At 42.5% G+C, this 26,616-nt stretch overlaps 1 protein-coding gene across 2 annotated transcripts in view; it reads left to right on the top strand.

Moving 5' to 3' along the window:
* LOC147701202 (B-cell receptor CD22-like) overlaps positions 1 to 26,616 on the top strand; it is a 479,604-nt gene that overhangs the window by 316,991 nt on the left and 135,997 nt on the right. For both annotated transcript variants that reach the window (XM_086929956.1, XM_086929955.1), the window contains exon 4: positions 3,061 to 3,354. In XM_086929956.1, coding sequence (XP_086786082.1) covers positions 3,061 to 3,354 — 294 coding nt within the window. The remainder of the gene's footprint in view (positions 1 to 3,060; positions 3,355 to 26,616) is intronic.

The raw sequence follows: 26,616 nt of genomic DNA on the forward strand, positions 1-26,616 counted from the left end.
CCATAATGGTCTGAAGAAAATATTTCTGTTTCCATTGGAAGTAACTATGGAACAAAGAACATTGCAGTAATTCCAAAAGAAAAACTTTACTGGGTTGCATCTCATCCTGGTGTAGGAGAGCCCTCTCCACCGCTTCAATTCTCTCTGAATGTGGGATAGAAGTATATTGAGCTGTGACGTCTACTGTACGTAGCCACATTTCTGACATCTCGGGTAGTACAATTTCATGTAGGAGTTGCAAGAGGTGCATAGTATCCGGTAGGTGGGTAGTGCCAGCTTGTACAATGGTCTGTAACAACGTGTCAAGATAGTGACCTAAAGGTTCATGTAACGAGCCACGACGTGACACTAAGAGCCTCAAAGGTGGGTCTCTCAAGCACTTATGTATTTTCGGAAGTATGTAGATTGAGTGGTGGCGCGGGTGTCGTATGAAAAGAAATTCCAGAGTTCTATCAGCAATCCAAGCCATTTCTTTTGCATGTGTCAAAATCCTCATGAGAGTGTCTTGAAACTCCTGCATGGGATCATGTGGTAAAGGTAAGTAGCTGACTTCATCAAGTAACATAGTTTCCACTTTTGATTCATAGAAACTACGACCCATGATGACCAATGCTCCTCCCTTATCAGCTGGAGAAAAAGTCAATGATGTATCCCTTCTCAACGATCTAACCAACACTTTTTCAGATAAGACATATTCTGATGTTTAACAGAAGGCACAGACAAATGTGACAAATCCTTCTTCAAATGAATCTATGACCTCGTGAAAAGTGGGGGAAATAAAAGTGCCTTTAGGTTTAAATTCCCTGTACGTTGTTGGTACTTGCTCCTCATAGTTGCTTTTCAGATCAGAAAAAAAGTACAGTAGTCATAATTTTCTGGTAAATTTGTAGAGAGTAATTTCAGACTCACAAGATTTGATGTTGAATGTAGGAACAAATGAGGTTCCCTTGTCCAACACAGCTATCTGGGCTTGTGATAGTGAAGCAGAAGAGATGTTAATCACGGTTGTTTCTATTGTCTCCTGCCTGTTCCTGCTGGCTTTACTGAATCTATGACCTCTGCAGTTTTTGCTTTGTCGGGCTGGCTCATTGATGCAATTGTTGGTGGATTGTTTGCAGCCGGGCTGGTGTCTAAAAAATAAACCTTGGAGGTAGAAGATGTACCTGGGGTTTCGTCTGTTGTAGCAGTAGCCACGCAATTTCCGTTTCTGCGTGTAAATCTCCGCCTAGGAGTACACTTTATCATGTTTATAATTGATTGTGTCCCTCCTAAATTTGCTCACTTTCCTTTCATAAATTTTCATGACGGACCAAAACCCACTAGGACAACATGGCAGTTCTACAACTGGGCGGGCAGACACTACAGTTGTAGGGATTGGACACATTTACAGGGCTACTCTTGTAAGTGGCACAACCAGTGCTACAAGCCCACTAGTATCATTTGATTTACCGCCCATGGCACAGACTGTGCACTTTACTAGGGACTTACTAGTAAATCAAATATGGCAATCATGGATCACCAATCATTGTCACAATTTATATAGAGCATATGAACTTTAGCACTGATCATCTGTGGTAAAGTGTCCAGAATCCTATAGCCAACGAAAGCAGGGTAAGAAAAATAAGGGTAAAAAGGCTAAATGTTTGGGGATAATCCTATCAAAAAGGCCAGGTCTAACAGTACCTATTTTATACTTAGGAGCACTACACTAGTTTTAAAAAGGAGATGTGTGTTTATCCTGACAAGAAGGTGTTTGAAGTCCACAGAGGTGTGCAAACGTCTAAAAAGATTGGGAGGATGTCTAGTCTGTCTGATTGTTCAGGGTTGACAGCTTGTTCTTCATAGTTTTGTGATGTCAGATGATGTCCAGTGGTACCAATTTGTACTGTGAAAAGTTTGCCTGATGGCCAGTCCCAGTTCACAACTCTAGTTAGAACTGGTGCATTGTGGTACCAACTACCAATATAGAACATGTTTTTTTGGATTGCTTCTCACTTTTATGAAGAACTTTCATAAACCTTCGAAAACCCATATTTGTACTGTTGTTTGATCTTGGTAAGATGAGTGTTGCTTGACCAAAGGGGGGGATGTGGGGGTACACTGGACTCCCTAAGGCCATATGTTCTATTAAATGCAGGAGAAAGCATGCACCCCACCCAAGGACCAATCCCAGTCAGTAAGCCTGTAAATACACAAGTCACAGAATGCAGCCAAAAGGGATGTCATGTGTTCATGACTTGTTACGCACAGTTACTATTCGGCCATGTTCTGTATATAAGGTGACATTGACTTACCCTCCGACAGCTTGTGGGGACATAGGGTTTACCTTGCTGGCACTGAGGCAGGGAGGGGCACAGGGCCTGGTAGGAAGATATTCTTTGCTGAAGAGTCCATGTTGAGCATGGCCAAAGGTTGTGCACAGTGAGAATTTGGAAGGGGTATTGAGGAGCGGTCCTGCGCAGAATGTTGGGGGACACTGAGAGCCGGGTTTCACTGAAGGCCATGCCATATATATAACACCACAGAGCATGGCCAAAGGACATAGTGACCAAGTGGTGAATACAAATGAACAGCCACTTTTTGTGGCTGAAGGCCCTGCCCTATGCCCACTGATCCTGCAAATACTGGGGATAAGGCAAATTCCCACAGCCAATGGCAATGCCCCGCCGGAACTAGCCATGACATAATGGGAACATGAATGTTGAGAGCACGTCATGGCTGAAGGCCACCGGTTGTGCCTAGAAGCTGATGGGCAGGGGTGAAGGTTGCGACTGGTTTATTCTGAGATCCAAGAGGTACATTTTCAGAAGGAAAGTTTACAAATAAACATTTCTAATTGTGCACACCATGGAATTTAAACTAATCACTGTGTTGCGCAAGGACTATGGCACTCTGACATGGCAGTAGTAGAATAATCACACAGTGTAAAGACATCTCAAATAAACTTTGCCTCATTTGATTCTCTTGTAAAACACACATCACAAGGTGCTCAGACACTGTTTCGGAAGGAGCTCCTTCATCAGTAACATTGTCAAATGTGTCTATTTGTGTTTTGTGCAGGTACCCCAGCGCAGCCAACAGTGACCTATCCTCAAACAATGTCTGAAGGGGACCCAGCAAAGATCACCTGCACTGTGGAGCACACCTGCCCCACCCACCTACCTACTATGGCATGGGACAAAATTCATAGCAATGTCAGTGTTTACCATGAAAAACTCTTGAATGGAATATGGAGGACTGTGTTAGTGTTGAATTATACCCCCATCGCAGAGCATCATAAGGAGGAGTTTGTGTGTTCAGCTACTTTCCCCAGTGGCAAATCAGCGTCTAGATCCATTACATTGTCCATTCGATGTAAGTATTTTAACTTTAATTATTGGATATGAAATTGGACATAACAGACATTGAAATAATATTGTGTTAAACTGTTTACTCATCTGTGTTAGAAGTGTGAGACCTGCATAGCCAATTAGAAAGCTTAAAACCACTGGAATAGGTGCACTTATGAAGCATTCAGCGGCCACAAGCTCATTGTCCCTCTGGTATCCTGGTGTGCCCTTGCGGCTTTGTAATGTTTTCTCATAAACATCAGTTTTCTCCAGCTTCTGAGTTAAGGGAAAGGCGGATCTTGTTATTACAATTGAAACTACATTTGTACAGAGCTTCATATACCACTGTGAGGCTTATTTGTCAATTTGCACAGTAGGCACATGGTTCTGTACCAAACACAATAATTAAGACATCTATTATGTTGCGTAGGACCTAAAGAGGAGTGAGAGGACAGAGATGGTCTGTATTGCCATCTCACATAAAAGTAGGTGGCAGAGAAAATGTATTTATAAGCTTTCAACCGCCCAGTGTTAAAATTTGTGAGGGAAGAGAGAGGGACCAGCATGGGTGTACAATACCAAGCAGTCAGTTGTTACTGGACAGATCTCTTGTGCATGTGGTGCATGTCCTCATTTGTATTGATCAGAGTTGTAGGTAGGTTGGTGGAGGCTGTCTCCTATGGGTATTTGATTTCAGGCTGCCTAAGATATAAGCTTTAGAGTGACCAGTGTCAACGCTGGTGAGGGTAGAAAGTGGGACCAGTAGGTATGCACTATACCAGGATCATCCAAGGTGAGTGGGCACTGTACAAATATCTTTATGCATTTTATGTATGTTAGATATTGGGGTTTCTAATTGGCTGAGGTATGCAACTTTTTCCAAGTAGGGACCATTGTTTCTAGTGAGGGTAAGGGAGTTCCACAGTTTACATAACCCCTGCGCACACCCTTAACAGATTCTACCATTTCTCCATGGGAGCGTGTTCTGTGGCCGGTTTGCAATGCGGTTGCATTGTAATGGTGGCGTCGGGACTGCAGAGGGAGGGTGTTCCAAGTCTTGGTGGCGAGGTGGGAGAACAACCTGCTGCCGGAAGTCGCCCATCAGATGCGGGAGACTGTGCCGAGGGCGAGGTCGGCGGAGCTGAGCTGGTGGTTGGGGGTGTAGAAGCTGAGTCGTCTGTTTAGGTATGCTGGTCCGGCGTAGTGGACTGCCTTGTGTGCACGGATGAGGAGCTTGAAGGTAATCCTCTTCTTGACTGGGAGCCAGTGCAGGTCTCCCAGGTGGGGTGTGATGTGTCTGGGGCAAGGGATGTTGAGGATCATGTAGAGGCATTCTGAATGCGTTGAAGTCGTTTTAGGAGTTTGGCTGAGACTCCTGCATAGAGGGCATTTTTGTAGTCCAACCTGCTGCTGACAAGGGCCTGGGTAACTGTTTTTGTTTCGGTGGGGATCCACCTGTAGATCTTGGGGAGATTGTGAAGGGTGTTGAAGCAGGAGGACGAGACGGTGTTGACCTGCTTTGTCATGGACAGGGTAGAGTCAAGGATGAACCCTAGGTTGCGTGCGTGGTTGGTAGGTGTTGGAGCTGTTCCCAGTGCGATCGGCCACCAGGAGTGTATCTCAGGCCGAGGGGGCGGATCCGAGGTTGAGGACTTCCATCTTATCCGAGTTTAGCTTCAGTTGGCTGGTCTTCATACACTCAGCAACGGCTTTCATTCCTTCATGGAGGTTGGTTTTGGCGGTGTGGGGGTCCTTGGTGAGGAAGAGATTCTGCTGGGTATCGTCGGCGTAAGAGATGATGTTGAGGTCGTGATGTCGGGCGACGTGGGCGAGGGATGCGATGTAGAAATTGAACAGTGTTGGGCTGAGGGATGGGCCCTGGACGATGCCACAGATGATCTTGGTGGCTTCGGAGCGGAAAGGGGGGAAGCGGGCGCTCTGGGTTCTGCCGGAAAAGAAGGAGGTGGCCAGGGCCTTCTATTGGATCCCAGTGTTGTGGAGGCGTGTGCGTAGGGTGCGGGGGAAGACCATGTCGAAGGCGGCTGACAGGTCCAGGAGGATGAGGGTCATGGTTTCTCTGATGTCTAGCAGGGCTCTGATGTCATCGGTGGTGGTGATGAGGGCAGTTTTGGTGCTGTGGTTGCTCTGGAACCCAGACTGGGACGAGTCCAGGATGCTGTTTTCCTCAAGGTAGTGGGTCAGTTGTCTATTGAAGGTCTTCTCGAGGACCGGGAACGGGAGCAGGGAGATGGGCCGGATGTTCTTTAGGTCCTTCGGTTCAGCCTCGGTTTTTTGAGTAAGGCGTTGATCTCGGCGTGCTTCCAGCTCTACGGGAAGGTCGCTATCTCAAAGGAGATGTTGATGGCTTTTCGGAGAAGTGGTTCAATGGTGGCGCTGGCTTTGTTAAAGATGTGGTGTGGGCAAGGGTCTGACGGAGATCCGGAGTGGATGGTGTTCATAATTGTGATGGTGTTGTCGTCGTTTTTATTGCTCCAGGAGAGCAGGGGGTCTGTGCGGATGGTGGCCGTGAGGGCAGAGGTCTCAGTGATTGTCGGGGCGGTCGTGGCATTGAAGCTGTTGTGGATGTCTGCGATCTTGCGATGGAAGAAGGTGGCAAGGGAGTCGCCCACGGATTGCGAGGGTGGGATGGCATGGCAGTCACTTAAAGTTTTCTGCTGATACACTCCAATGAGTGCAACTTGTTTGAGGCTGCTGGAAAAGTTACTGCTAGTCTTTTCTTTAATGCTCAGGTATTCTGGATAGGTTCAATTCTCTCCAGTCATGCAGGGTTCTGTCAGCATACATTGTAGTCCTCACCTGCTGTAGGCAGATGTTAATGTCTTAGGGAACCATCTTATTAGAAAGTTGGGTCTCCTTTTCTTTGGATATCTTCATGTGAAAAGGAAGGCTGTTGCTTTCATCCTTTGTGGTGCCATCTGTTGCTATCCACCCCAGTAATCAATTCCAGATAGGTGGTTAGGGTTTGCACTACAACATTAATCATGCCTTCAAAAGTTGGTATTGTTTCTTGGCAGATCAATGAATCTTGCTTACCGGGGAAACAAAAGTTCAGTTAGTCAAAAACGTTATTTGATTACTTAAGTAAATCATAAAAGAGCATATAAAACTCATTAAACTTCCAGATATTCATAGAATATACCAATTGATCAGTCAATACACCAATACATGTTCATGTTAAAAATATATAACAAACACATTTAAAACATTATTGATTTTTGGAAGCGAATAGCTATTGTTAAGGTAAGAATTCTGACAACAAACAACATATGTTGGGAGTGTGTGGAGGTTTCTGGCTATCAGCCTTCATCAGCCTGGATAGCTTGACTCCAGTGGTGTGGAGAGCCTGGGACTCACGTCTGAGTATACCCAGCACACTCGGGGTGAAAATTGCAAAAAACACAGTTGATGGACAGAATGTAGAACAATGTCATGCATTCACCCCAGTACAAGGATCTGAGCCTAAATCCATCGTTTTTTTGCACTCCACACCACCCTGGGTTAGACAGTGGCTATATGCAAATCAGGTCTGACCCTGTGCCTCATGGGAACAGTCCAGTCCGAACTACCAAGCCATGTCTTTCCCAGACCGGAATCAAGCATCCAAGGACCGGTTTCTGGCTATCAGCCTTCATCAGCCTGGATAGCTTGACTCCAGTGGTGTGGAGAGCCTGGGACTCACGTCTGAGTATACCCAGCACACTCGGGGTGAAAATTGCAAAAAACACAGTTGATGGACAGAATGTAGAACAATGTCATACATTCACCCCAGTACAAGGATCTGGGCCTAAATCCATCGTTTTTTTGCACTCCACACCACCCTGTGTTTTTTGCAATTTTCACCCCGAGTGTGCTGGGTATACTGAGTTTGCTGTGACGAATCATCGCAAGGACAGGAGATCAATGAGACTGAATCAAATTGGTGCATGGCTAAACTTAATTGCCAACAGATAGTGCCTGTTCTGAACCTTGTTAAAAGTAGAACACTCCAACGAGTTACTGACCAAAGTTAGATATGGCTTCCTTGGAGGCATTGTTACAATTCCTGTATAAACCCTGTCTGCCAATTGTTGAGATAACAATATACACTGTTCAGCACCCTTTCCCCTGGAATTTGTCTTTTACTCACCATTTATCCGTACTCTCAATCTCTGCTGGTCTGCAAAATGGTTCGCTCCTTCAAAGAGACTCAAGACTGGACTTAAAATAGGAAAGCAAGAATCCCTGTTTAAACAATGGTAGGCTAAAGTGGCCGGACAAAATAGTGCTAGACGGGGTAGGAGATATATGAATAATTATCCTTATGATAATTCACTCATAGTAACCTATTAAAGCAGGCAGAGACTGAACATTCACACAGCAGTATTCGAAAGTATACTCCACAGATCAATTTTTGTTGGTTGCACAAAGGTTAAAACAATTTATTACCTCCCAGCATGGGTTACAATCTAAAACATGATAAAAAACATTGAGATTAAAAACCACCAAAGGTGGTAAGGCAATGACTATATAGTAGAACAAAACAGTCGACGCGGCGTTTCGGTGTTTTCTAATTCTTCACACCTTCTTCAGGACTTTTGTAAAATATTGACTCAATATCTATAAAATTAAAAAATACATTTTACTATATGATTTCATATATATGAAAAAACCAACAACCTTACTTTACTACTGCCTTGCTCAAAAAGTACACAATTGATATTATTAATTGCATTTCTTATCTCCAACCCCTAGACAAAACATTTCTTAATAAAAGAAACACACAGTTTATTTATAGCTTGTTGATAGAACCTCATAGGCTTATTTTATATACAATCCATGGGTTTAGGGAGCTTTCATCATGTATAATTCTGCATGCGGACATTATTAAGAGTTACCTGGTTTGATACGAACAAGGCTTAAAATTTCCTTTCCTTTAAGCTTGAATTGCTTACAATAGTGTTTCATGGGCTGTTTGAAAATAAACATAGAGTACTATTTTAGTGGTTTTGCCCTACTTTAACTTTACCAAAAAAGCCGGTATTATACATTTATATCCGGGGTTTTAACCTTCGTATTCGATTGAATAAAGCCTACATGTACACGGAGGAGCCACCGTCAATATAAGGGATGGGTCATCTTTTTCTTAGGATCTAGAAGGGTCATATTAATTGCAACACTTGTTGATTATGTATGCTACGGGTCTACATTTGCATTCTAGTTTATACCATGACCAACGCTACTAACCTGTTTCTGTTTTTTTCTCAGAAGATCTTTGAAAATATAGACCAAAGTACGATAATCTCGTTGTGCCAGTCTTCACCTTCTTGCTTTGATGAAGTGGTCTAATATCAAAATAAAAGGGAGTTATATTTAGGATCCTGCCCCCACTATGTACTTGGGTTATGAATGGTTTTACTAAATCTACAAAAAGGTGTCTCACTAGTGATGTTTTTCCAACTCTATGCGGTTAATCTAAGGGCTCCATGTCTGTTTATAATTGCCATGAATGGTATACTTGTGTTAACATGACTCTGGGCTGATACGCCTTGTAGTCTTTGTTTTGCCTTCAAGAAAGAAAATATTTAAATGAAGAAAAAACGGCAATATTTCGATCTTAGAGATTTTAATGTTACAGCTTTACAAAGCAACCCATATTTACTTTTTTGGGTAGAATCCTTCCACTACACATTGCCCAGTTATCCATCTATCTGGGGAATAGTCTAATACTACAACCTAGATCTCTTTGGGTTTTAAATAAAGGGAGAGAACGATATCCTCATCTCGGCGAGTATATTGCCTACCTTGGATTCAGAAATCGGCCTCCCTGCTCCTCCGTGTATCAGAACTCCATGGCGATTCGAAGTAGAATGGACCTCTCTAAGGCTCATCTTTTTATGCTGCCGCCGCCTATGTCGACCCGGATATCGGGTTATAAAGAAAGGATAGTGTGGTCTTACCCTTTATTTTAAAAATACTCTGCCTCCGAAATAATTTATATAATAGCATCTTTTGTAGCAGAGAGACCTGGAGTTTGTTGATGTTACGGATCTCTAACACGGAAGTGCATCTCTATATTTTGTAATCCGGCAACAAAGTCACTTAATTTTAATAAAAAAGGGCTCAAATACCAAAGTGGCAATAGCGACTTTATAAAGACCCCTATGTCTACAATAGTAGATATCGAATCCGCATTGAGGTGTATATTCTGTTTACAACATCCTGGATTTGTGTCGGCCATTTTGTGTTGGGACATGTTAGGTAAAACGTGTCGGCCATTTTGAATAGGGACATGACTAAATGAATCATGTCGGCCCTTTTACCTAGAACCAGGTTCGAAGACTCTCCCATTTATCTATTACGAGTTTCTTCCATGTGTTGCTGATATCAACATATTATAGAGTAAATCATGATACATTGCATGGTACACTACAATAACATTCTATTACATTTTAAACAATTATACGTATATACAGTATATTTACTGAATGAAACATCTTCGTTATCCTGAATCAGCAAATTCCATCAAAAATCAACACAATCCAATATTGTATTTGTTATCTAAAACCTTTATAATTGAACAGATCTAGCATAACAATCGATTTGTGACTGGAGTTGATAATCGCTCGCTATTCCTTTAATAATACCATTTATATGTAAATCCTTGTATGTTGTATAAGATTCTTAAAGTATGCCACAGGCATATTTCAAATATGCAGATATACATGCCGTCCAACTTGCAGAAAATCAACAAGCTATAGTTCTTTATTCAGATTTTAGGACTGACACAAAATCTAGCATATTTAACCCCTTTGTAAACTGTTATCAACATACAGGAGTTCACTGACCCACCTAATTCTACCATTTTTTTGTTTGTTTAGAGAAAACGAGAGATTATTCAACCTAAATGTAACTATTCATAGCAACTTGGAAATAAGGAAGGGACTGTCAGATGTTATTATTATCAAATTATAAGATTATTCTTTCCCATTCCTCTCTGTTGTTAAGACCAGTTCGGAATGTGTCGAATAGGGACATAAAAAATTGTTCTCTCTTTTTCCTTTTATTATTGAAATTTCCGCCTCTTGAGTTATGCATTATAACTTCAACCACACACCACTTGAGATCTTCTAATTTGTGGTTGTGTGTTGTCCAATGCTCCACAAGTGGAGCAGATTTCTTTTTTGTCCTAATGGCGGACCTGTGTTCAGTAATTCTTGTTTTAATTTCTCTGGCTGTTTCGTCTATGTAGGCTTTATTACAAGGGCATATTATCATGTATATTAAATCTTTAGTTTTGCAGTTTGCAACATTTTTTACATTGTATGATATGCCATTGTAGGATATCAGGTTACCTTTGATCATGGATGCACAATTAGAACATGTGTTACACGTAAAATTTCCAGTGGGGAGGGGAGTTCTATTAATGGTATTTGAAGTGTTGCGAGTCTTATCTTTATATGCATGGACCAAACAATTTTTGATTGTTCTGTTGCGACGGAAACTGAACATTGGTTTCGGGATTTTCTCACCAGGTCTATTGTTTAATAAAGACCAATTGCGATTAATAATGTTTTTTATTTTATTACTCGCTATGCTGTAGTTAGTCACAAAGATCAGTCTATCATTGTTTTTATCTGTTTTTTCTTTGTCTTTATTGAATAGTGTTTCTCTATTGTAATATTTCGCACGTTTGTATGCGCGTTTATTAAGTTTATCAGGATATCCCCAGTCTCTAAGTTTCATTGAAAGGGCATCCGCATGTCTATTAAAATCATGTAGATTAGTGCAATTGCGTCTAATGCGCAAATATTGTCCGAAAGGTATGTTGTCCTTGTGACTATTCGGGTGGTTACTTTTGTAATGTAACAATGTGTTACGGTCACTTGGTTTGGTGTAAAGATCCACCCCTAATGTCGCATTTTCCACTCTAATTTTGATGTCTAAAAATTCGATTGCCTGTTTATTAAAATTGGAAGTAAATTTGAGATTTTTATCTCCCAAGTTCAACCAAAGTAAAAAATCATTGAGTAACTCTACTGTGCCTGTCCAAATGAAAAAAATGTCATCAATATATCGCGACCAAATGTAATGTTCTCACTGAAAGGTGCTATATTATTAAAAATGTGCTTGTCTTCGAAAGCCGCTACATATAAGCAGGCTAGACTTGGGGCGCAGGTCGCCCCCATACTGGTCCCCTTTATCTGCTTAAAAAAGTTGTTTTTAAACAAAAAAATATTTTTTTTCAAGATGATTTCCGCACACTCAATAATGAATGTTGCATGCCGACTCAAGTCATCAGTCCCATTTTTTAAGAGGCCCTCTAACATGGTGATGGTATCATCCTGCGGGATGTTGGTATAGAGGGCCTCTATATCCAAAGTCACTAACCATTGGGTGGCGATATCAAATGGTAGGCCTTCTATTTTCTCAATCATGCACGAAGTGTCCTTTATGTACGCTTTTTGATCTGTTACTATTGGTTGTAAGAACCTGTCTCTATATTTACTAAGGGGTTCTGTAATAGAATCAATAGAGGATACAATCGGACGCATTGGAGGATCCAATACATTTTTATGGACTTTAGGAAGTCCGTATAGGGCGGGGATGATAGGTGTCTCATTTTTAAAAAAATTGTATTCATCCCGACAGATGATTTAATCTTCAAAGGCAAAATTGACAAGCACATGTACCTTGTGGATAAGGGTGTTCCACTCCCGTCTACTAGAGGGACAGTAATGTTCAGAGTTGTTCAATAGTAACATCATTCTTCTTTCATAGTCTTCAGACCTCATGAGGACTATGCTCCCACCCTTATCACCAGGTTTGATGGTTAGAGATTCATTATTTTCTAGATTTTTTAGAGCAGCTCTTTCCGCTTTATTTAAATTATTAGGTCCTCTTAAAGGATGTACTAATAGTTCTGCAATGTTACTTTCAACTACTTTTTCAAAGAGGTCTATTTGTTTATTCACCATACCCACGTGGGGTGTCCAAGTTGATTTGGGTTTAAGGCCCGATTTGTTAGTCTGACCTTCTCTTGGGGGCTTATCTTTAAAAAAGTCTTGAAGCCTGATCTTTCTAAAAAAACCTTGTAGGTCCCTTGCTAAGTTATACTTATCAACCCGATTACTAATGGCAAATCCTAAGCCCTTCTCCAAGACATCTATTTCCGTTTTATTTAAAGTGATGTCTGAGAGATTAATGATAGCTGCTTTTTGTTTCAGTCCCATTTCGGCTGACTTCTCGTGTAATATCTCCTCTGTTGAGGTTGAGGGAAAAATTTCCCTCTCCCATTGCCTCTCGGGTGGTTGTGGTGGTTGTTGTGATTTCCCCGTCCCCGTTGTCCTAAAAAGGCAAAGATTCTCTGTTTGGGGTGGATGTCGCTTCTCCGCCTCTATTCCTATCCATTGTTTTGTCTTGTTCAGAGTCATTACTCTTATATGAGGAATCTGAGAAAGTCACCCGTTTTTTGGTGTACGTACGCCAAGGTTGTTGACCTTGGTTTCTGTTCGGAAAACTCTCTCTAGGGCGATCAAAAAAATCCTTTTGGGTATAGGGATAGACTATCTCGGTGTTATAATTGGATACGTCTTTGTTAAATTTATTTGATTTTTTGTTAAAAAGGTAATCTCTATACCCAGAGACATCCCTTTTTATGTCTTCTAATTTTTTCTTTGCGTCTTCCAGCACTGAATTATCTAGCTTAGTTTCTAAATCAGCTATTTCCTTTCTTTCGATTATTAGGATGGCGTTCGCTGTCTCGATGATTCGCAACATCCAATCCCTGCTGCATCTGTTTGCAATGAGGGTCCAATTTTCTATAAAACACTCATGTCTTATGAAGACCCCTGGTTCATTCTTGACTTGCAAACCACTGGGAATGATGCCTTTTTTAAGGTAATCGATTAGAATGTCTGCATGTAATTCAGTGCGGACTAACTTCTTCTTATTATTCCACAATTCACGCCATTGGTTTTCATCGTTATTGGTAATTGAGGTGGAGGTATAGTTTTTAGAAGTACCATTGACAATTCTATTAAATTCTTCTTTTGAAAAGCTTTTAGTTTTTAAAGTGTCCATAATTAATTAGAAACACTTATTGGGTCAATGCCCTTGATAAATTTATGTTGACGAAGAAAAGGATGCCTCCCAGCTAAAAAGCTGTACAATCAATAGAATTCAACAAGAGGAGGTACCCCTGGTATATATAACAGGGAAGGGGGTATTTGTATCAGCAAAACAAGAATCCCTGTTTAAACAATGGTAGGCTAAAGTGGCCGGACAAAATAGTGCTAGACGGGGTAGGAGATATATGAATAATTATCCTTATGATAATTCACTCATAGTAACCTATTAAAGCAGGCAGAGACTAAACATTCACACAGCAGTATTCGAAAGTATACTCCACAGATCAATTTTTGTTGGTTGCACAAAGGTTAAAACAATTTATTACCTCCCAGCATGGGTTACAATCTAAAACATGATAAAAAACATTGAGATTAAAAACCACCAAAGGTGGTAAGGACTATATAGTAGAACAAAACAGTCGACCCGGCGTTTCGGTGTTTTCTAATTCTTCACACCTTCTTCAGGACTTTTGTAAAATATTGACTCAATATCTATAAAATTAAAAAATACATTTTACTATATGATTTCATATATATGAAAAAACCAAGAACCTTACTTTACTACTGCCTTGCTCAAAAAGTACACAATTGATATTATTAATTGCATTTCTTATCTCCAACCCCTAGACAAAACATTTCTTAATAAAAGAAACACACAGTTTATTTATAGCTTGTTGATAGAACCTCATAGGCTTATTTTATATACAATCCATGGGTTTAGGGAGCTTTCATCATGTATAATTCTGCATGCGGACATTATTAAGAGTTACCTGGTTTGATACGAACAAGGCTTAAAATTTCCTTTCCTTTAAGCTTGAATTGCTTACAATAGTGTTTCATGGGCTGTTTGAAAATAAACATAGAGTACTATTTTAGTGGTTTTGCCCTACTTTAACTTTACCAAAAAAGCCGGTATTATACATTTATTTCCGGGGTTTTACCTTCGTATTCGATTGAATAAAGCCTACGTGTACACGGAGGAGCCACCGTCAATATAAGGGATGGGTCATCTTTTTCTTAGGATCTAGAAGGGTCATATTAATTGCAACACTTGTTGATTATGTATGCTAAGGGTCTACATTTGCATTCTAGTTTATACCATGACCAACGCTACTAACCTGTTTCTGTTTTTTTCTCAGAAGATCTTTGAAAATATAGACCAAAGTACGATAATCTCGTTGCGCCAGTCTTCACCTTCTTGCTTTGATGAAGTGGTCTAATATCAAAATAAAAGGGAGTTATATTTAGGATCCTGCCCCCACTATGTACTTGGGTTATGAATGGTTTTACTAAATCTACAAAAAGGTGTCTCACTAGTGATGTTTATCCAGCTCTATGCGGTTAATCTAAGGGCTCCATGTCTGTTTATAATTGCCATGAATGGTATACTTGTGTTAACATGACTCTGGGCTGATACGCCTTGTAGTCTTTGTTTTGCCTTCAAGAAAGAAAATATTTAAATGAAGAAAAAACGGCAATATTTCCATCTTAGAGATTTTAATGTTACAGCTTTACAAAGCAACCCATATTTACTTTTTTGGGTAGAATCCTTCCACTACACATTGCCCAGTTATCCATCTATCTGGGGAATAGTCTAATACCACAACCTAGATCTCTTTGGGTTTTAAATAAAGGGAGAGAACAATATCCTCATCTCGACAAGTATATTGCCTACCTTGGATTCAGAAATCGGCCTCCCTGCTCCTCCGTGTATCAGAACTCCATGGCGATTCGAAGTAGAATGGACCTCTCTAAGGCTCATCTTTTTATGCTGCCGCCGCCTATGTCGACCCGGAAGTCGTCCGAACGAAGGAAATCTTTGAATTATATATCGGGTTATAAAGAAAGGATAGTGTGGTCTTACCCTTTATTTTAAAAATACTCTGCCTCCGAAATAATTTATATAATAGCATCTTTTGTAGCAGAGAGACCTGGAGTTTGTTGATGTTACGGATCTCTAACACGGAAGTGCATCTCTATATTTTGTAATCCGGCAACAAAGTCACTTAATTTTAATAAAAAAGGGCTCAAATACCAAAGTGGCAATAGCGACTTTATAAAGACCCCTATGTCTACAATAGTAGATATTGAATCCGCATTGAGGTGTAAATTCTGTTTACAACATCCTGGATTTGTGTCGGCCATTTTGTGTTGGGACATGTTAGGTAAAACGTGTCGGCCATTTTGAATAGGGACATGACTAAATGAATCATGTCGGCCCTTTTACCTAGAACCAGGTTCGAAGACTCTCCCATTTATCTATTACGAGTTTCTTCCATGTGTTGCTGATATCAACATATTATAGAGTAAATCATGATACATTGCATGGTACACTACAATAACATTCTATTACATTTTAAGCAATTATACGTATATACAGTATATTTACTGAATGAAACATCTTCGTTATCCTGAATCAGCAAATTCCATCAAAAATCAACACAATCCAATATTGTATTTGTTATCTAAAACCTTTATAATTGAACAGATCTAGCATAACAATCGATATGTGACTGGAGTTGATAATCGCTCGCTATTCCTTTAATAATACCATTTATATGTAAATCCTTGTATGTTGTATAAGATTCTTAAAGTATGCCACAGGCATATTTCAAATATGCAGATATACATGCCGTCCTACTTGCAGAAAATCAACAAGCTATAGTTCTTTATTCAGATTTTTGGACTGACACAAAATCTAGCATATCTAACCCCTTTGTAAACTGTTATCAACATACAGGAGTTCACTGACCCACCTAATTCTACCATTTTTTTGTTTGTTTAGAGAAAACGAGAGATTATTCAACCTAAATGTAACTATTCATAGCAACTTGGAAATAAGGAAGGGACTGTCAGATGTTATTATTATCAAATTATAAGATCATTCTTTCCCATTCCTCTCTGTTGTTAAGACCAGTTCGTAATGTGTCGAATAGGGACATAAAAAATTGTTCTCTCTTTTTCCTTTTATTATTGAAATTTCCGCCTCTTGAGTTATGCATTATAACTTCAACCACACACCACTTGAGATCTTCTAATTTGTGGTTGTGTGTTGTCCAATGCTCCACAAGTGGAGCAGATTTCTTTTTTGTCCTAATGGCGGACCTGTGTTCAGTAATTCTAGTTTTAATTTCTCTGGCTGTTTCGCCTATGTAGGCTTTATTACAAGGGCATATTATCATGTATATTAAATCTTTAGTTTTGCAGTTTGCAAATTGTTTTACATTGTATGATATGCCATTGTAGGATATCAGGTTACCTTTGATCATGGATGCATAATTAGAACATGTGTTACACGTAAAATTTCCAGTGGGGAGGGGGGTTCTATTAATGGTATTTGAAGTGTTGCGAGTCTTATCTTTATATGTATGGACCAAACAATTTTTGATTGTTCTGTTCCGACGGAAACTGAACATTGGTTTCGGGATTTTCTCACCAGGTCTATTATTTAATAAAGACCAATTGCGATTAATAATGTTTTTTATTTTATTACTCGCTATGCTGTAGTTAGTCACAAAGATCAGTCTATCATTGTTTTTATCTGTTTTTTCTTTGTCTTTATTGAATAGTGTTTCTCTATTGTAATATTTTGCACGTTTGTATGCACGTTTAATAAGTTTATCAGGATATCCCCGGTCTCTAAGTTTCATTGAAAGGGCATCCGCATGTCTATTAAAATCATGTAGATTAGTGCAATTGCGTCTAATGCGCAAATATTGTCCGAAAGGTATGTTGTCCTTTTGACTATTCGGGTGGTTACTTTTGTAATGTAACAATGTGTTACGGTCACTTGGTTTGGTGTAAAGATCCACCCCTAATGTCGCATTTTCCACTCTAATTTTGATGTCTAAAAATTCGATTGCCTGTTTATTAAAATTGGAAGTAAATTTGAGATTTTTATCTCCCAAGTTCAACCAAAGTAAAAAATCATTGAGTAACTCTACTGTGCCTGTCCAAATGAAAAAAATGTCATCAATATATCGCGACCAACATGTAATGTTCTCACTGAAAGGTGCTATATTATTAAAAATGTGCTTGTCTTCGAAAGCCGCTACATATAAGCAGGCTAGACTGGGGGCGCAGGTCGCCCCCATACTGGTCCCCTTTATCTGCTTAAAAAAGTTGTTTTTAAACAAAAAAATATTATTTTTCAAGATGATTTCCGCACACTCAATAATGAATGTTGCATGCCGACTCAAGTCATCAGTCCCATTTTTTAAGAGGCCCTCTAAAATGGTGATGGTATCATCCTGCGGGATGTTGGTATAGAGGGCCTCTATATCCAAAGTCACTAACCATTGGGTGGCGATATCAAGGTAAAACCCCGGATATAAATGTATAATACCGGCTTTTTTGGTAAAGTTAAAGTAGGGCAAAACCACTAAAATAGTACTCTATGTTTATTTTCAAACAGCCCACGAAACACTATTGTAAGCAATTCAAGCTTAAAGGAAAGGAAATTTTAAGCCTTGTTCGTATCAAACCAGGTAACTCTTAATAATGTCCGCATGCAGAATTATACATGATGAAAGCTCCCTAAACCCATGGATTGTATATAAAATAAGCCTATGAGGTTCTATCAACAAGCTATAAATAAACTGTGTGTTTCTTTTATTAAGAAATGTTTTGTCTAGGGGTTGGAGATAAGAAATGCAATTAATAATATCAATTGTGTACTTTTTGAGCAAGGCAGTAGTAAAGTAAGGTTGTTGGTTTTTTCATATATATGAAATCATATAGTAAAATGTATTTTTTAATTTTATAGATATTGAGTCAATATTTTACAAAAGTCCTGAAGAAGGTGTGAAGAATTAGAAAACACCGAAACGCCGCGTCGACTGTTTTGTTCTACTATATAGTCATTGCCTTACCACCTTTGGTGGTTTTTAATCTCAATGTTTTTTATCATGTTTTAGATTGTAACCCATGCTGGGAGGTAATAAATTGTTTTAACCTTTGTGCAACCAACAAAAATTGATCTGTGGAGTATACTTTCGAATACTGCTGTGTGAATGTTTAGTCTCTGCCTGCTTTAATAGGTTACTATGAGTGAATTATCATAAGGATAATTATTCATATATCTCCTACCCCGTCTAGCACTATTTTGTCCGGCCACTTTAGCCTACCATTGTTTAAACAGGGATTCTTGTTTTGCTGATACAAATACCCCCTTCCCTGTTATATATACCAGGGGTACCTCCTCTTGTTGAATTCTCTTAAACTAGGAAAGCCAGGAAATCTTTACCCCATAGTCACAGATCAAACAGTCCTGAATAATCTTGCACTTGAATGCCACGAACTGGTTACACCATATGGAATACCACATTAAAATGGGTACCGTCTTGATATAATGTTCTATATAGCCCGCACCTGGCTCTTCAATGATGGTCTTACAGGTAAGGGGGGCATAGGGTGTAACCCCAACAACTGCTGAAAAAAGTTTGTTTTTCCTATATTATTCCTATATTTGTAAACAACTAATGTCGATGTAACCCCAAATGCTACAACCACAGTACATCACACGGATGAATTGACAATGAAAAACATCCGCCATAGATTCACCCCCAATATTAGATGACAAATTTACCTGAACTCCGACAGTCTGCAAAAAGCAATATTTTCTAATATGCATTATTATTATTATAATTATTAGGATTTATAGAGCGCATGGCTACCCAAAGGCCTCGCAGCGCTAACCACGAACACAGAGAAGCATGAAAGGAAGAGGTTAGTTGCACTTAGGGCTCTTAAGCCCCATATTCGTCAAAAGTTCCAAACATGATTTTTTGCAGCTACAATTCATATAAAAACATTTACTATGATTGGTTTCTAGGTCAACCATATGCATGAAGTCCATAAGGGCATCAATTAATATTTTTAATCTGTTAGGGGTGTTGACAATTAAGTGCCGGTGCAGAGCACTGGAAACTACTGCCTAAAATTAAGCACTGGTCTATTCTTATCTATGAACATGTCCATCACCCTTTCAACAAGCTGTTTATTCAAATCATTTACATATAAAGGAAACAGGATAGAGTTCAAGATATATCCCTGACAAACTCCCCTAAATAATGTGATTGGGGTGGTGCAATCTCCATTCTATCTGAACATCACTGCAGCAGACACAATTGTAAGTGATTCTCTCAGGAATTCCCCAAATCCTTATCTAATCCCTTAGCCAAGAAAAAAGTCACCAGCCTTGATCGGTTTATGCTGTCAAAGGCAGATGACAAATCCATAAATTATAAGCATATAGGGAGGCATTTTGCAAAGGCATATTTAGTGACTACCAACTAAAAAGTCAGGCATTGTTCCGAAGTACCAACACCCATATTGAAACCCAGTCCGGATGTTTCGATTCCAAGGTCCAGGCCTTTATTAAATCCATAGCGACACGCCCTATAACTTTAATTCAAAAATTAAAAAGGGTGACAAAACAGTGGGTCATCCTGGTGGTCCTTTTTGAAAAAATAATGTCTAATGTGGCTGTTTTGCAGGGGGCCACTGATTTTGCTAAAATGATCTACCCAAGCATCAGGGGAAATGTTTGCTAACAGCCTCAGGATGTGTTGCCTAAAGTTATAATTGAGCTATGCATTTTTCAGAAGTCACTTACATCGCTATACTGACACAAACCAACCAAGACTTCCCAGTCCTCCATCTGCAACTCTTGCTTCCTGTTGGAAATGGCCCTTTTTGCAGGGTTCTCCCCGAACTTTTAGCTTTTTCCTCCTATTTTCCCATGACCCGTTTGTGTTGGTTTTAGGACTCTGGGTACCTTACCACTGCTAATCAGTGCTAAAGTGCATATGCTCTCTGTGTAAACTGTGTTATGGATTGGTATTTTTACGATTGGCTTATTTAATTTATCTGTCAATCCCTAGTAAAGTGCACTGCGAGTGCCAGGGCCTATAAATCAAATACTGTTGGTGGACTGCAGCACTTGATTGTGCCACCCATACAAACAGACCGTGAAATGATACTCTGGCCTGCCATTGCAGAGCATGTGTGCAGCCTGGGGCTGCCATGTCGACGTGGCAAGTGCACACACTTGCCAGTCCCTAAACCTTCGCTTTTCTACATGTGAGTCGCCCCTGAGGTAGGCCCCAGGTACCCCCGTGGGCAGGGTGTATTGTATGTGAAAGATAGCACGTGCCCTGGTGTGTGTGGCATGTCCTGATAGTGAATTACAGCCTACTTCGTTTTTCACTATTGCAAGGCTACCTGTTCTCCATAGTCCAGAGTGGGCAGTTTGATTATAACATCTTATTATCCTAACTGTCTCAGGGAACATGGTAGAAATTTGAGATTAGAATGCCTGAACTCAGAATAATAAAACACATCTTTTAATGAAGTTGGTTTTATCATTCTGTTTTTAAAAATACCACTTTTTGAAAGTAAGTATTTTCTGACCTAACCATCGAGCCTGCCTCTGCTATCTTGTGTATTGACTGTCTGGTTTGTGAGTGACAGGGGCTGGGGGAGACTCCAGGAGACAGGGTGAGTCAGCACAGGGCTGAATAGACCTATCTGCACATAGATGAGTGGGAGGAGGCGCGCCTGGGGCTGAATAGGGCTGTGCGTGCCTTCCACAAAGCTGGCTCCATTTCCTGTGGTAGGTCTGATGACCCTGGCCTACTCTGATAAGCGAAGAAGGTACACGCTGGCAGAATGCACCCAAAACTGTTTTGAACTTGGCTCAGACCCCTCTGCCTTCAGAGGACAAAGGTTTTGCTAGTATAAACATTGGGGACCAAACCCCAAGACTTTAGAACTCATTGGAATCAAGGAACCTGCCAAGAGCTGAAAGAGCTACCAGGAGGAGTACTGCCCATTTGCTGTGCTGTTGCTGTGTTGGGTTGGCCTGTAGCTGCTACTTCTGCCTTGGGCAGTGAAAGGCCTGGACTGAACTTTCTCTACTTGTGCTGAGTATCTCAAAGGGTCTGAAACTGAGCTGGCCTCCTGTTAAGAAGTCTCAGGGACTGCAAAGACTTCACCACCCTTGGAACCACTGTTTCAGTTGCCACAGAGAAGAGAGAACCGCTACTGACTCTGTCATCCGACTTGCTGGCCTTGTGTCCTGAAGGCACCGCAGGCCGCTGCATCTTGCCCTGCACCGTACTCCTTGGTCTCACTGACGGCATCCGCACGATCATCACCGAGCCGCTGTCTGCACCGCATCGAGAGTCATCGCAGCCCGCACCGCCTCGCTTCTCTTTGCTGGCTTGGTCACACCGACACAGTAGCCGCTGGCTCGACACTCATAACCGCCTCATCACGCACAGCTGTCCGGCTCCGCCAGCGCCAACTCCTGCCAACTGACTCCATCGCTTGCATCGCAACCTGCCAGCACCGCCTCGAGCATCGTCTCACCCTGCACCGCACGCCTTGGTCTCACTGATGCCGTCTGCTAGATCGTCACTGAGCCGCAGCCTGTACCGCATCGAGAGAACACTGCTTCCACTTTGTACCGTAACCGCAACAGACGCCACAACCGGCTCTTTATCACCTGCACAGCAACTTGCCAGCACCGCATCAAGCACCATCTCACCCTGCACAGCAAGCCTTGGTCTCACGCCATCTGGACAATCGTCACTGAGGCGCTGTTCGCACCGCATCGAGACAACACCGCACCATGCACCGCTTCCACTTTGCATCAGAACCGTGACGGACTCCAAGACCGACTCGCACCTCTGTGTGAGCCCCACTAAGAAAGGTACTGTTAACAAGTCTGTTCACGCTGTTGCTGGCCCATACCAATACGGTCAGCTGGAACTGCAAGACTCTGTTGTTTTCAGCATCGGGGTAGGCTCGGACCGAGCTACCGGCTCGTACGAACTGTGTTTTGAACGTATCTGTGCAATTTAAAGACATCTTTTGAATCAACCATTTTTAAAGTACTATATTGTGGATTTTTATCGTATTTGGTCTTGTTTTAAGTATATCAAAATATTGGATATTTTTCTAAACTGGTGTGGTGTACTTTTGTAGTGCTTACACTGTATTTCTGTTGGTTATGTGAAATACTTTACACACTGCCTCTGAAATAAGCCTGACTGCTCGTGCCAAGCTACCAAGGGGGTGAGCAGGGGTTATTTTAGGAGTGTAACTCCCTTATCCTGACTAGAGTGGTGGTTTATGCCTAGCTCTGGTGCAAACCGTAGCCAACCAGAAATCGCATTTATAACATTGGTTGTCAGCTGTGAGGATAGGACTTGTGTTTGCACTTGACTTACAGTGATTGGTGTGCACTACTACCATATCATAGACCATTACATACCACATACTTTTTTTTCTTTTGTGCCTATTTTTTGATCTTGCCAGTTTGAACTTGCTACTTTAACATGCCTGAATCTAGAGCATCATCACTTGCATCAATGGAAATTGCCTTTGAGGAGGATAGGTTGGAATCCTACAATGTAAAGGAATTGAAAACCATTTGCAAGAACCTGAACATCCAGGTCAGAGGCCTCACCAGGAAGGAGGAGCTCCAAAAGGCACTGAGTGCCTGGGTAGAAGCCAGACATGCCAGGGGGCAACCTGGTGATCTCAGTGGAGAGGCGGAGGAGCCTGTTCTATGTGCTATTGGGAGGGGGGACCCTCCAGGCAAGGCAGCAGTAGCTTGTCCCCATGGGAGCTGGAGGACAGGTGGGAAGCAAGGAAGTTCGAATTGGAGAAACTCGGGATGGAAAGTTAGAAGGAAGACAAAAGCATAACCATGGAGGAAAGGAAGATGATCTTGGATCATGAGCTTAAAATGAGAGAACTGGAGCTGGATTGTAAATCCAGTAGGGCTTTGTCCAGCCCAGATGGTGGCAGCAAAAATGTAGTGTCCAGCACTGAGGGTTAGGTACACCCACACACATATTTGGGGTCCAGCTATAAGGGGAGGGGTTGACATACACCAGGGGGTTCAGGATTGTTAGGTCATTCCAGTGGTGCGTAGTGTCCTTTAGGTGGATTAGGGAACTGGCTCAGGGGATCATATTCCTGGTAGTAGGAGAGACACTCTACTGACACTAGATGAGAGGTGCTGGGAGAGGGGTTCCCCCATGATAGAAACCCTGGTAGGTGAGTATGGAGACCAGCCAGAAGAGTATGGGTTGAGAGACAGCAACAGTCAGACACTGTCTCACCAGTCTTGTGAGAATGATGTGGGGTACGTTTCCGAGGCAATGGATGGTTGGGTGAAGTGTAGTTTGGTTAACATCTGTGTGGGGCTCTGTGATTCAATTGTTGGAGAGCATATTTTAAGTCCCTGTTTTCCAGAGCTATGCCAACACCCGGTGGAGTGCAAGTTCTCTGACCCCATGGAGCTTGCACTGGAGGAAGACCTTTTGGTGGATTCCAGAGGGCCTGGAGAAGCATCTGGTGATGACCAGGAAGGAAGTGGCTTAGGTATTTCTCAACTGAGGGTGGTGAGAAAGGTTTGTGGTAGCCCAGATAGGTCCCCATGTTGTCGGAAGGGTGTAGAGACTCACGTCCTGTCTCTGTGGAGAAGGAGTGGGAAGGGGCTGTGGGCCAAGGTGCCCGAAACCCGGTCCCAGAGCCTGGTTAATTCCATGAGTGGACACCAGGTAAGGGTGGTAAGCTGTACTGACAGGCCAGCCATTAAGGACAATCCCCTAGTGTCTGGGGTACTGGGGGAGATTGCTGTAGCAAGAATCCCACCGGTTCTGGTGTCTGGAAACACAGCTCCAGTTGGGAGGGTGCAGAAGTCCAGATGGAGGGGTCAGTAGGGGATGCGTTCCCCAGTGGGAGAACCAGTGGGTCAGGGGCCAGCCAGAAGGGCTGAGCATCCTAGCAGTGACCATGGTGACACCTCTTCGGTCCTGGGGGATCTTCACGCACTGTCAGATTGACAGAGGTCAGGAGATCTGCGGCAGGCAGGCTATCTCACAACACATGAATAATGTATCACCCTCAGGGGGGACATGCATGCTCCCAAGGAAGTCCTGGTGCACGGGTCTGGTGCTCATCTGCATGGTATAGTCCCTGGGTTGGGAGGCCAGGTTCAGGTCCTGCCTGACCTGAAAGAAAAGATGACTGTAAGCATTGTTCTGACCGGGTTGCTTTCTAGAGGTACCAATCCAGGGGGGAGGGTGTAGAACTCTGGAAGGGGGTGCAGAGGGAGTGGGTCATTGCCTCTGTCCCAGGTTCAACCTGAGGGTTCAGACCCTAGGCTGGTAGACCAGTTGCTGGAGAGAGGTCCTGAACTGGTGGGCGAATTGGGCAGGACACCTGCCACAAGTGCCCTGACAATTCCAGTGGGTCAGGGGTTGCCAGCTCCGAGGTCAGAGCACCCCAGGACTCACCCTGGTGGGGCCTCGTCTGTCCTGGGGGTCCTTCATACTCTGTCATGTGGATAGGAGGCTGGAGCCCTGCACCAGGTGGACTCTGGCACAACTTATAAGGAGTGTGTTTGCCTTGGGGAGGGTTGGTGTACTCTCCCGGAAGTCCTGGGTTGCCAGGCACAGGTCCAGCCTAAGGGTACAGACCCTGGGTTGGAGGCCCAGGTTCAGGGTGTCCCCCCTGGCCTGGAGGAGGGGGTGAATGCTAAAAGTGTCCCTACCAGTTTGTCTTCTGGGGGTGCCGCTCCAGGTAGGAGGGTACAGAGCCCCAAGGAGGAGGACTGGTTGTGGGAGAGCCTACCCCAGTCCCTGGTTCAGACCCAGAGTACAGACCTTGGGCTGGTATACCAGTTGCAGGATAGCACCCCTAAACTGATGGGCGAATTGTGCAGAACACCTACCACAGGTGCCCTGACAATTATGGAAGGGGAACCACTCCAGGTGGGAGGGTACAGAGCCCCAGGGAAGGTGATAGGGTGTGGGCTAACCCAGCACAGTCTCCTGTCCAGCCACAGGGTTCAGACCCTGGGCTGGGCGGTCAGTGCCAGGATGTCCTCCATAGCCTGACAAGAGGGGGAGTGGAAAAAGTGTGCCTTGCACCTGGGGCTACCGCTCTGCCATAGAGGTTAGAGGGCCCTGAGAGGCATAAGGCCTGGGTGTCCCACTGACAAATGTCGATAGCCACTGTGACTTGCTGTCCTGGTGGACACGGTTGCCCCTGGGAGGGGGACAGGAGTCACACCCCAGGGGTAGACTGGGCCACACCACTGTGTTGGCCATGTGGGTACTGTCAGCCTGTTGGGACACATCTGTGAGCAAAGTAAGTTAAGACGCTGCACAGATGGTGTTTACAGGTGAGTAGAAGGGTTCCCCATGAGTCAGCTTAGTGGTCCCTGAGAGTATGGATAGAGGGATCCAATTAGGTTTAGGAAGGCATAGAACGAGAATGAAACCCTGCTGTTGCGGGCCAGGTTCCATATTCTATTGCCCCAAGCAAGGAAGTCGATCGCGGTATGGATTGGTCTCCTCTGGCTTTAGGCTGGAAGGGGGTTGTGTTGGAAATGGCCCTCTTTGCATGGTTATCCCTAAACTTTTTGCTTTTTCTTCCTATTTTTCCCTGAACTATTTGTGTTGCTTTTAGGACTCTGGGGACTTTACCACTGCTAATCAGTGTTAAACTGCATATGCTCTCTGTGTAAACTGTTTTATGGATTGGTATTTCCACGATTGGCTTATTTGATTTATCCGTCAGTCCCTAGTAAAGTGCACTGCGAGTGCCAGGGCCTATACATCAAATGCTGTTGGTGGGCTGCAACACTGGATTGTGCCACCCACGCAAACAGCCCGTAAAATGTAACTCTGGCCTGCCATTGCAGAGCCTATGTGCAGCCTGGGACTGCCATGTCAACTTGGCAAGTGCACAGACTTGCCAGGCCCTAAACCTTCCCTTTTCTACATGTGAGTTGCCCCTAAGGTAGGCCCAAGGTACCACCATCAGCAGGGTGCATTGTATGTGAAAGGTAGGACATGCCCTGGCGTGTGTGGCATGTCCTGATAGTGAATTTCAGCCAACTTTGTCTTTTCACAATTGCAGGTCTACCTGTTCCCCAGAGGCCAGAGAGGGCAGTTTGATTATAACATTTTATAATCCGAACTGACTCAGGAAACATGGTAGAAGTTTGAGTTTAGTCTGTCTGAACTCAGAATGATAAAATACATCTTTTAGTGAAGTTGGTTTTAACATTCTGTGCTTGAAAATACCACTGTTAGAAAGTAAGTATTTTCTGACTTAACCATCCAGCCTGTCTC

Source organism: Lissotriton vulgaris, chromosome 7 (assembly GCF_964263255.1).
Source record: "Lissotriton vulgaris chromosome 7, aLisVul1.2, whole genome shotgun sequence".
Taxonomy (NCBI): domain Eukaryota; kingdom Metazoa; phylum Chordata; class Amphibia; order Caudata; family Salamandridae; genus Lissotriton; species Lissotriton vulgaris.